Below are 12,820 nucleotides of genomic sequence, written 5' to 3'. Positions count from 1 at the left end.
AGATACAAAGTGCCGGCTCCTTCATGTGCAGGTAGCTGTGTGTGTGTGTGTGTGTGTGTGTGTGTGTGTGTGTGTGTGTGTGTGTAACCATTACAACTCAGACACAAAGTGGCGGAGCTCCTTTCATAGCTATGCCAGATTAAACCCAGGTCCAATTATCATTAGTGTGAGAGAACTGCTCATATACAAATTGCCGGAGTTGTGTGTGTGTGTGTGTGTGGGGCGGACCTCCTTTCATAGCTATGCCAGACTAAACCCAGGGTGGGGGAATTGAATTGTGTTTAGCCAGAAGTTGCATGCATACACCAGATAGGTGCAGTGAAACGTGTTGTTTTACAGGGTCAGCCATAGTGGTGTGGCACTCCTGGAGCAAAGGAATGTATTTCTGGTGTATTTCTTAGCTCCTGAGCAAGTGGTTCTCTTCCCTCTCATAATAACAAATGATGGCCATGATCATAAGTATGTTGATTGCTTGAAGGAAGCTGAAATGGTGTATTGGCATGTTTGTGATACTTTAAACCTTCATTAATAACATCACATTTCTGTTGCTACAGAAACGGAGGATGGACACCATGGTCGTCATGGGGGCAGTGCAGCACCACCTGTGGAACAGGGTTTGAGATGCGCCAGCGCTCCTGCAACAACCCCTCGCCCCGACATGGGGGACGTGTGTGTGTGGGCCCGATCAGGGACGAGAGGTGAGAGGAGATGAAAGGTCTATTTGGGTCTATTTGAGAGAGAGCAATGTGAAGAAACTTTGGTTTTGTCATACTTTTATCAAATGTAATTTTTTGGGCAAATAATTCAACAGTGTTTGTTTGACTCAAAAGAGCAAAACTCTCAAACATTTATGGTTGGCATTTATGAAGGAATGACCTTTATGATTCATTTATGAGACATGATGTGCACTTTTCAGTAACAGTATCTGTCCTCAGTATCTTTTGGGGGATGACAGTCTTAGGTAAATGTCAGCCCTCTTACACACGCCAGTGCCTCTCATGTGAGGCAGAATACAAATTTCAATTTCTCACAAAATGGACAATAAAGTTTCTCTCCTCTCCACTTCTTGTAGGTTCTGTAACGAGGGTGTGTCGTGTCCCCAGCCTATCTTCTGGTCCCTATGGGGTGCCTGGGCTAAGTGCAGTGCAGAGTGTGGAGGAGGGGTCCACTCCAGGGTCAGAAGCTGTGAGAACGGGAACAGCTGCCCAGGCTGCGCATTGGTATGAGACACACACACTTGCACAGACACACAGGCATCAACAAATCCATGCCATGCTTACCTTCCCTTTCATACAAGACTCCTTTCTCTCCGTGGGATGTGTGAAGTTACGGTTCAGCTCAGTTTTGACTGGTTTCAGATGACTGTTTGAGCTGAAATGCTTTCCCTCCTCTCCCCCTCCTCTCAGTCAAGTTGGGCTTCCCACAGTGGACTCTAAAACATCTAAACTGAGGATTTAGTTACTTTCATTATGAGTCCAATTAAAGTGTTATGAAGCAGCCAAACAACTCTCAGTATAAAATGGAGAAGAAAAAATATTTTAAAATAATTACCTCTCTTTCTCTGTCTCTCCCTCTCCCTTGCCCCCGCCACCTCCTCTACCTCTCCCCATTTCCAGGAATACAAGGCGTGTAACCTTGAGGCGTGTCCAGAGGTGAAGAGAAACACCCCTTGGACCCCGTGGATGCCTGTCAACGTGACGCTGGGCGGAGCACGCCAAGAGCAGAGGATGCGCTACATGTGCCGCGCCCAGCTGGCAGACCCCCACGAGCTGCAGATTGGACGACGCAAAGTAGAGACCCGCTTCTGCCCCAACGACGGCATGGCCACCTGCGAGACTGACAGTGAGTGCTTGTCAATCATAGCGGCTTTGGGTGTTGCTAGCTAACTCATTGGTGTGGCTTTACACCAAGTGAAGCATGGATGGAAAGGATGCACCTGTCCAACACCAATCATTATTCTCTGGCTATTCTCTAAGCATTGTGGGGGTAAAACTGCCCTGACACAGTCACCACACTGTATCTCCCCCTGGGTGATCAGACTGATCACTAGAAATATATGGCGATTTCAGATGTTTGAAAAGGTCTCGAGAACATCAATATATGCCTTAGACCAATGCGCTACGGCAATTCACAATTCTCTAGCAAGCCGTGAGAATACTAATAATACTGATGATACTTGAAGGTAATAGTGAGAATACTAATAATACTGATGATACTTGAAGGTAATAGTGAGAATACTAATAATACTGATGATACTTGAAGGTAATAGTGAGAATACTAATAATACTGATGATACTTGAAGGTAATAGTGCGTCATTTTGTATTATTTGGTTTTAAGCCTTCCCCAAACCTTAGCCCTAAACTTAACCACACGGACTTAATGCCAGCTCAAAGACAGAACTACATGCATTTTTTTTAAAAGGCACATGTAGCCTATATATCAATGCATACTGATATCAAAAACTGGCTAGGTCAAATAGGGGAGAGGCGTTGTACAGTGAGATGTAGCTTTATCTGTTTTTTTTAAACCTAGTTTGTTGTTTATTTGAGCAAAATGAGATGGAAGGATGTTCCATGCAATAAGGGCTCTATATAATACTGTACGCTTTCTTGAATTTGTTCTGGATTTGGGGACTGTGAAAAGACCCCTGGTGGCATGTCTGGTGGGATAAGTGTGTGTGTCAGAGCTATGTGGAAGTTGCCTGCAAACAATTTGGGATTTTAAACACAATGTTTCTTATAAAAAGAAGAAGTGATGCAGTCAGTCTATCCTCAACTCTCAGCCAAGAGGGACTGGGCATGCATAGTATTTATATCACCCCTCTGATTACAATGAAGAGCAAGACTTGCCACTCTGTTCTAGACTAGCTGCAGCTTAACTAGGTCTTTCCTTGCAGCACTGGACCACACAACTGGACAAGAATCAAGATAAGACAAAACTAGAGCCTGCAGAACTTGCTTTTTGGAGTGTGGTGTCAAAGAAACAGAGCATCTCTTTATTTCGGCTAGACCTCTCCCCATCTTTAAAACCATTGAATCTATATGTTTTGACCATGACAGTTTACAATCTAAGGTAATGCCAAGTAATTTAGTCTCCTCAACTTGTTCAACAGTCACACCATTCATTACCAGATTCAGCTGAGGTCTAGAACTTAGGGAATGATTTGTACCAAATACAATGCTCTTAGTTTTACAGATGTTCAGGACCAGTTTATTACTGGCCACCCATTCCAAAATAGACTGCAACTCTTTGTTAAGGGTTTCAGTGACTTCATTAGCTGTGGTTGCTGATGCGTATATAGTTGAATCATCAGTATACATGCACACACATGCTTTGTTTAATGCCAGTGGCAGGTCATTGGTAAAACTGAAAAAGAGTAGAGGGCCTGGAGAGCTGCCCTGAGGTACACCACACTTTACATTTTTGACATTAGAGAAGCTTCCATTAAAGAAAACCCTCCGAGTTCTATTAGATAGATAACTCTGAATCCATGCTATGGCAGAGGTTGAAAAGCCTTAGCACATAAGTTTTTTCAACAATAGGTTATGGTCAATAATATCAAAGGCTGCACTGAAATCTAACAGTACAGCTCTCACAATCTTCTTATCAATTTCTTTCAACCAATCATCAGTCATTTGTGTCAGTGCAGTACATGTTGAGTGCCCTTCTCTATAAGCATGCTGAACATCTGTTGTTAATTTGTTTACAGAGAAATAGCATTGTATTTGGTCAAACACAATTTTTTCCAACAGTTTGCTAAGAGCTGGCAGCAAGCGTATAGGTCTGCTGTTAGAACCAGTAAAGGCCGCTTTACCACTCTTGGGTAACTGAATTACTTTGGCTTTCCTCCAGGCCTGAGGACAAAGACTTTCCTCTAGGCTCAGATTAACAATATGACAGATAGGAGTGGCTATAGACTCAGCTACCATCCTCAGTAGCTTTCATTCTAAGTTGTCAATGCCAGGAGGTTTGTCATTATTGATCGATAAGAATACTTTTTCCACCTCTCCCACACTAACTTTACAAAATTCAAGCTTGCACTGCTTTTCTTTCATTATTTGTTTTTTTATACATGAATACAATTGCTCACTCTTCATTGTTGGCATATCCTGCCTAAGTTTGCCCACTTTGCCAATGAAATAATCAACAAAATAATTGTCAACATCAAATTAATTAGCCATCTGATTCGATGAAAGATGGAGTTGAATTTGTCTTTCTGCCCATCATTTTATTTAAAATACTCCAAAGTTTTTTTCCATCATTCTTTCTGTCATTGATCTTGGCTTCATAATAAAGTTTCTTCATCTATTTGTTGAAATTAGTCACATAATTTCTGAATTTGCAGTAAGTAAACCAGTCAGATGTGCAGCCAGACTTATTAGCCACTCCTTTTGCCCCATCTATTTCAACCATACAGTTTTTCAATTCCTCATCAATCCATGGAGGCTTATCAGTTCTACCAGTCAGTTTCTTTAACAGGTGCATGTTTATCAATAATTGGAAGAAGCATTCATCAAATGCAGCGTCTGGATGCTCCTCCTTAATCACATCAGACCAACAAATATTTTTAACATCATCCACATGAGATTCACAGCAAAATCTTTGTATGATCTTTTATATACTTTTTAAGCCCAGCTGTTGGAACTTTTGCTTTCCTGGATATAGCCACTATATTGTGATCACTGCATCCAATGGGTACAGATATAGAACAAAGTTCTACAGCATTAGTAAAAATGTGATCGATACATGTGGATGATTTTGTTCCTGTAGTGTTTGTAAATAGCCTGGCATGTTGATTAATAACCTGAACCAGATTACAGGCATTGGTTACAGTAAGAAGCTTCCTCTTGAGCGGACAGCTTGATGAAAACCAGTCAATATTCAGGTCCCCAAGAAAGTAGACCTCTCTGTTTACATCACATACACTATCAAGCATTTCACACATATTATTTAGATACCGAGTGTTAGCACTTGGTGGCCTATAGCAACACCCCAAAAGAAAAGGCTTTAGATGTGCCAAGTGAACCTGCAACAACAACACTTCAGTAACACTTGACATAAGATCTTCTCTAAGCATTACAGGGATATGGCTCTGAGTATATACAGCAACACCTCCCCCATAAGCATTTCTGTCTCTTCTATAAATGTTACATCCTTGTATTGCTACTGATGTATCATCAAATGAATTATCTAAGTTATTGATTTCATGAACCTTATTTCTAAGGCTACATATATTAATATGGGATATTTTCAGCCCTTTCCTGGGTAGCTTATCAGAGATAGACATAATACTGAAAAGAGCAGACAAAGCAAGAGAAAAAAATATACATTCAGCAGTCCATTAATCAATGTGTGTGTGTGTGTGTGTGTGTGTGTGTGTGTGTGTGTGTGTGTGTGTGCATGCTGCGGGGTTGAGGCTACGAACTCATAGGCTCTCATCCCTTCCAGGCTTCTGGGAGGGAGGGTGGACAATGAGCCTGTCATAGCGGATGTAAGCAATGTCCCCACGCTCTCTGGCAGCTTTCATGGCTGGGATCAGTTCTTTCCTCTTCTGGCACACAGCTTCAGGATAGTTCTCGTTGAGGAAGATATACGTTCCCCTCATGTTCTTGGCTCTTTTCAGAACAGCTACCTTGTCCTAGAACCTCAGGATCTTGACCACTATCGGCCTGGGTCTATCACCTGGGCTGGTGGTGGGTTTTCCAGTCCTGTGGGCGCACTCCACCTCAATCTTCCTGTGGTCCATCTTCAATTTCTCAGAAATCATTTCCCTCACTCTGTCCTCAGGGGGCGCAGGGTAGCCTAGTGGTAAGAGCATTGGACTAGTAACTGGAAGGTTGCAAGGTCAAATCCCCGAGCTGACAAGGTAGAAATCTGTCGTTCTGCCACTGAACAAGGCAGTTAACCCACTGTTCCTAGGCTGTCATTGAAAGTAAGAATTTGTTCGTAACTGACTTGCCTAGTTAAGTAAAGGTCTCATGTGGCAATTCTGCCCACAACTATGTTGTTCTGCCTTGATTGTCCCTCAAAACTGATATATCTTTTATTGTTATCATGGATTCACACACAGAACTGATGTCCTCTCTCAATGACTTACAGATTGCTGTTCTCCTGTTTTAACTCATCGAGCTGACCCTGGGAGAACTGCAAACTGTTCTGCAGGTCCTGTACCTTTCTGGTCAGGTCATCCATTCTTTTATTAGTAGAATTCACGAGTATTTGGACAAAACATTTGAAGCTATTTTCTTGTTGCTGTAACAACTCTCTTTTTGTTAGTTTAAGAGATCCTTCACGTGTGATGGAGAGACACCACTATCCTCAACGGTACTCCTGCCGGCTTTGGTCTTTGTCATGGTAGCTAGCAACTTAGGTTACGTTGTTACTCCTCGCAGTTCCAGACAGGGCAGGTCACAGGGATGATTGAAAACAACAAACAGCAGGGATCTAGACCGCCACAAACCCTTGACAATCCACGGTCCCAGCCACAATGGCTAACCACGTTGCGGGCTGCGTTCAAGAAAACCTCACTAGCTTGATAATCAGCTAGCTAGCAGCTAGGCTAGCTGCAATGTCAAATAGCTCCGCAGACCAGTCCTTGGTCGGCAGGATCACTGGAAAGAGACCAGCAGTCCCAGCAACTGACGCCAACTGCTTCTTAGTCCAAACTAAGAAGCTAGGTAGCTACCAATAACTTTCCAATACACTTATAAACAACAAACTTTCCAAACAAACAAAACCTAGCTCTTCCTCGTTCCACGTTCAACAGGAGGTGACGTGTATTGGGGAACAGGAGAAGAGGGGGACAAGAGAATAGGGGGACAAGAGGACAGGAGGACAGGGGGTCAGAAGGACAGCAGAAGGACAGCAATTGGTCCCCTGGCCTGGTCTCAGTAATCTGTCCACTGTATGTGTGAGCTATTCCATAGACATATTATAACATACACTGCTACCGTAGTACTCTATGACCAGTGTAATGTAGAAGTAGATGTGATCAAGTGTATTGAGTAGACCAGTAACCTGTGTATTAACCCTTTCCTATAGCTCTGGTGGAGGACCTCCTGAGGACCCCTGTGGTACGAGTGGCGGGCTCCGGCTGGTCGTCATGGGAAACGTGGTCCGCCTGCTCCCAGGATTGTGCCAAAGGGTACCGTACCCGCAAGCGCACCTGTGCCACGCCAGAGGGCAAGGTTGCCCCCCCAGCCTGCAGGGGTTCGCCCGTAGAGTACCAAGACTGCAACTCTCAGGCCTGCTCAGGTAAAGGGGAAAGAACACAAGCACACATCCACAAACACACTGTTATGCACTGTTACCTATTGGGACAGTCTTCAGTCTGGCAGGTACAGTGGGGCAAAAAAGTATTTAGTCAGCCACCAATTGTGCAAGTTCTCCCACTTAAAAAGATGAGAGAGGCCTGTAATTTTCATCATAGGTACACTTCAACTATGACAGACAAAATGAGAAAAAAATCCAGAAAATCACATTGTAGGATTTTTAATGAATTTATTTGCAAATTATGGTGGAAAATAAGTATTTGGTCACCTACAAACAAGCAAGATTTTTGGCTCTCACAGACCTGTAACTTCTTCTTTAAGAGGCTCCTCTGTCCTCCACACGTTACCTCTATGATGAAAATTACAGGCCTCTCTCATCTTTTTAAGTGGGAGAAATTGCACAATTGGTGGCTGACTAAATACGTTTTTGCCCCACTGTATACACGCACGCACACATACACGCATGCACACACTGCTCCCATAACTACAAAATATTATCTACAGTTGTGGTTGGCATAATACACAATTTAACACACAGCACCAGGGGAGAGACATGTATGCTAATGCTAATGCCAGTCCTCTAAAGTAATGCTGAGGGAATCATTAATTAGCTAATGGCTAGCATGGCAGCGGAGCAGAACCCTGCTAAGACGAGTCCTTGGTTTCAGTAGCTGAGTCAGTCCAGTGTTTGAACTAAAGCACCTCATCATTACCATAATCATGCAGTTGGCCTGCTTTAACTGGAGGTAACTGCACCACGTCTCAGCTCAACCCAGCCCTGATCTTAACACTCATGTAAATGGAATGTGGACAGACTGACTGACTGTATGAATGTTTTATGTTTGGTGAATCACTGATGAACACATCCCTTGAGTGTATATTTAATGACTGGTCACTGGCCATTGCTACCTACATAAGTTTACTGGCTGTGTATGCCAGCCTATTATCCTCTGAGAGAGAGAGAGCGAGAGAGATTGAGAGAAAGAGGGACAATGACACAGAGAGAGATATTGGTACTGATTGAGAGAAAGAGGGACAAAGAGAGAGGGAAGGGAGACAGTTAAAGGAAATGGATTTGACAAGAGTGAGATGGAGGTGGAGAGAGTTAGAGAGAAATGTCTGTACCGAGAACTGGTCCGGTTTGATCTAGCGTTATCATACATCCTCAAGGCTTCTGTTTACTCTCTCTATTTTATTCTTTCTCCATGATGTCCCTCCCAGTCCCGTCACAATGTACTCCCAGTTGCCAGACAGTCAGAGCAGTTTGAGGCAACCAAAGCAGGCATGCCACATTTCACTGCCCCTACTGTCTAATCCACTGGAGTAAATTCAGTTTTCTAGAGCAGAGAGACGAGGGGTCCAGGTCAACCCCAGCTCCACTCACCTCTCTCCACTCGTCACTCACTCTCTCAGCTCAAACACTGTCATACAGGAGGGAAGACTGACTGCAACTGCCAATGTGTGAGGAAATGACAACACACTAAATACTATAGAAGGGTTTTAAGCACAGGGTAGTTGTTCTGATGAGTCTTACTCACAGACATGGATAGAGACCATGGGCAGCAGGAGTCTTAGTTGTTTTCTAATAGGCTGATCAATCTGGTCTTCTAGGTAGACTTTATGTGTGTCTGTTGCAGCTAGAAGAGGAGAGCATTTCATATGTTGATTTTTGCCTAGTTGGTGATGAAAGAGGTATCTGACCTTGCTTGCGTGTTTTTGTGTGTGTGTGTGTGTGTGTTTTCCCATCTAGTGAGTGGAGCCTGGTCCTGTTGGTCATCCTGGTCTCAGTGTTCGGTACCCTGTGGTGGAGGGCACTATCAGCGTACCCGCTCCTGTAACAACCCCAGCCCTGTCAACGGAGGAGATATCTGTATTGGCCTACACACTGAGGAAGCGCTGTGCAACACACACACCTGTGACGGTAAGGCAAAGACACACATATCCATCAGAGTCGCAGGCTTTTCTGTTCTTTACATGAATGAATGAATTACATGTTATTTACGTGTCAAATTGCCAGTTGGCGGCCCATCCCTTATGGTATTAATTGACACATAAACAAACATTACAATAATTCACTGTGGTAATTAAATCATAATTCTTCTTCTGGTGTTCTCTGCATTGCGCATCGCATAAAGACTGGAAAAATGTAAGGTAAAAATCACTACATAATAGTAAATAAGGTTATCCAAACAATAACTACATCCCTAGAGCAGTTAAATAATATACATACACACTGTATATAAACACATACACACATACACACTGTATATACAGGTATACACATACACACTGTATATATATATATATACACACATACAGTTGAAGTCGGAAGTTTTACATACACCTTATTCAAATACTTATTCACAATTCCTGACATTTAATCCTAGTAAAAATGGCCTGTCTCAGGTCAGTTAGGATCACCACTTTATTTTAAGAATGTGAAATGTCAGAATAGTAGTAGAGAGAATTATTTATTTCCTCTTTAATTTCTTTAATCACATTCCCAGTGGGTCAGAAGTTTATATACACTCAATTGGTGTTTGGTAGCATTGCTTTTAAATTGTTTAACTTGGGTCGAATGTTTCAAGTAGCCTTCCACAGGCTTCCCACAATAAGCTGGGTGAATTTTGGCACATTCCTCCTGACACAGCTGGTGTAACTGAGTCAGGTTTGTAGGCCTCCTTGCTTGCACACTTTTTCAGTTCTGCCCACACATTTTCTATAGGATTGAGGTCAGGGCTTTGTGATGGCCACTCCAATACCTTGACTTTGTTGTCCTTAAGCCATTTTGCCACGACTTTGGAAGTATGCTTGGGGTCATTGTCCATTTGGAATACCCATTTGCAACCAATTTGCTTCAATATATCCACAAAATGTTCCTACCTCATGATGCCATCTATTTTGTGGAGTGCACCAGTCCCTCCTGCAGCAAAGCACCCCCACAACATGATGCTGTCACCCCCGTGCTTCACGGTTGGGGTGGTGTTCTTTGGCTTGCAAGCCTCCCCATTTTTCCTCCCAACATAATGATGGTCATTATGGCCAAACAGTTCAATTTTTGTTTCATCAGACTAGAGAACATTTCTTCAAAAAGTACGATCTTTGTCCCCATGTGCAGTTGCAAACCGTAGTCTGGCTTTTTTATGATGGTTTTGTAGCAGTGGCTTCTTCCTTGCTGAGCGGCCTCTCAGGTTATGTCGATATAGGACTAGTTTTACTGTGGACATAGATTTTTTTGTACCTATTTCCTACAGCATCTTCACACAGTCTGCTGTTGTTCTGGGATTTATTTGCACTTTTCGCACCAAAGTATGTTCATCTCTAGGAGAACGTGTCTCCTTCCTGAGCGGTATGACGGCTGCATGGTCCCATGGTGTTTATACTTGCGTACTATTGTTTGTACAGATGAACGTGGTACATTCAGGCGTTTGGAAATTGCTCCCAAGGATGAGCAATTTTTTTCTGAGGTCTTGGCTGATTTCTTTTGATTTTCCCATGATGTCAAGCAAAGAGGCACTGACTTTGAAGATAGGCCTTGAAATACATCCACAGGTACACCTCCAATTGACTCAAATGATGTCAATTAGCCTATCAGAAGCTTCTAAAGCCATGACATCATTTTCTGGAATTTTCCAAGCTGTTTAAAGGCACAGTCAACTTAGTGTATGTAAACTTCTGACTCACTGGAATTGTGATACAGTGAATTATAAGTGAAATAATCTGTCTGTAAACAATTGTTGGAGGAATGACTTGTGTCATGCACAAAGTAGATATCCTAACCGACTTGCCAAAACTATAGTTTGTTAGCAAGAAATTTGTGGAGTAGTTGAAAAACGAGTTTAATTGAATCCAACCTAAGTTTATGTAAACTTCCGACTTCAACTGTACATACATACATAACATATACAGATAAATAAATAAATACAGAAAAAGACATAAGAAGTTATTTGAACCCAGTCTGGCACAAAGAGAAGATTCATATGGGAGACAAGTCTATACACAATCTATATACACACATACCATTTACCACATAGAAGATTCATATGGGAGACAAGCCTATACACATTCTATATACACACATACCATTTACCACATAGAAGATTCATATGGGAGGCAAGCCTATACACATTCTACATACACACATACCATTTACCACATAGAAGATTCATATGGGAGACAAGCCTATACACATTCTATATACACACATACCATTTACCACATAGAAGATTCATATGGGAGACAAGCCTATACACATTCTATATACACACATACCATTTACCACATAGAAGATTCATATGGGAGACAAGCCTATACACATTCTATATACACACATACCATTTACCACATAGAAGATTCATATGGGAGACAAGCCTATACACATTCTATATACACACATACCATTTACCACATAGAAGATTCATATGGGAGACAAGCCTATACACATTCTATATACACACATACCATTTACCACATAGAAGATTCATATGGGAGACAAGCCTATACACATTCTATATACACACATACCATTTACCACATAGAAGATTAATATGGGAGGCAAGCCCTACACACAGTCTATATACACACATACCATTTACCACATAGAAGATTCATATGGGAGACAAGCCTATACACATTCTATATACACACATACCATTTACCACATAGAAGATTCATATGGGAGACAAGCCTATACACATTCTATATACACACATACCATTTACCACATAGAAGATTCATATGGGAGACAAGCCTATACACATTCTATATACACACATACCATTTACCACATAGAAGATTCATATGGGAGGCAAGCCCTACACACAATCTATATACACACATACCATTTACCACATAGAAGATTCATATGGGAGGCAAGACCTACACACAGTCTATATACACACATACCATTTACCACATAGAAGATTCATATGGGAGACAAGCCCTACACACAGTCTATATACACACATACCATTTACCACATAGAAGCTAAACATTGTTTTTTACAATTTCATTATAGGTAGCACTTCTTATTTTATTCCAGGCTTTATATAAATATTCCGCAATCGGAAATACACAATGGACAAAACACAATTCAGTTTCTCCTCGTCACTCAGCAACATAATGCCAGGGTATATCTGGTGGTCTGTCTCCTCATCACTCAGCCACATAATGCCAGGGTATATCTAGTGGTCTGTCTCTTCATCACTCAGCCACATAATGCCAGGGTATATCTGGTGGTCTGTCTCCTCATCACTCAGCCACATAATGCCAGGGTATATCTGGTGGTCTGTCTCATCACTCAGCAACATAATGCCAGGGTGTATCTGGTGGTCTGTCTCCTCGTCACTCAGCCACATAATGCCAGGTTATATCTGGTGGTCTGTCTCCTCATCACTCAGCCACATAATGCCAGGGTATATCTGGTGGTCTGTCTCCTCATCACTCAGCCACATAATGCCAGGGTATATCTGGTGGTCTGTCTCATCACTCAGCCACATAATGCCAGGGTATATCTGGTGGTCTGTCTCCTCATCACTCAGCAACATAA

At 42.3% G+C, this 12,820-nt stretch overlaps 1 protein-coding gene across 7 annotated transcripts in view; it reads left to right on the top strand.

The window, feature by feature from the left end:
• Positions 1–12,820, top strand: part of LOC110501806 (semaphorin-5B) — a 284,886-nt gene that overhangs the window by 257,809 nt on the left and 14,257 nt on the right. For all 7 annotated transcript variants that reach the window (XM_036959221.1, XM_036959220.1, XM_036959219.1 and 4 more), the window contains exons 15-19: positions 555–698; positions 1,073–1,220; positions 1,617–1,842; positions 7,043–7,255; positions 9,023–9,193. In XM_036959221.1, coding sequence (XP_036815116.1) covers positions 555–698; positions 1,073–1,220; positions 1,617–1,842; positions 7,043–7,255; positions 9,023–9,193 — 902 coding nt within the window. The remainder of the gene's footprint in view (positions 1–554; positions 699–1,072; positions 1,221–1,616; positions 1,843–7,042; positions 7,256–9,022; positions 9,194–12,820) is intronic.

This window comes from Oncorhynchus mykiss, chromosome 22 (assembly GCF_013265735.2).
Source record: "Oncorhynchus mykiss isolate Arlee chromosome 22, USDA_OmykA_1.1, whole genome shotgun sequence".
NCBI lineage: Eukaryota > Metazoa > Chordata > Actinopteri > Salmoniformes > Salmonidae > Oncorhynchus > Oncorhynchus mykiss.
Note: the sequence above shows the minus strand (reverse complement) of the source record. Positions and strands in the feature narration are given on the sequence as shown.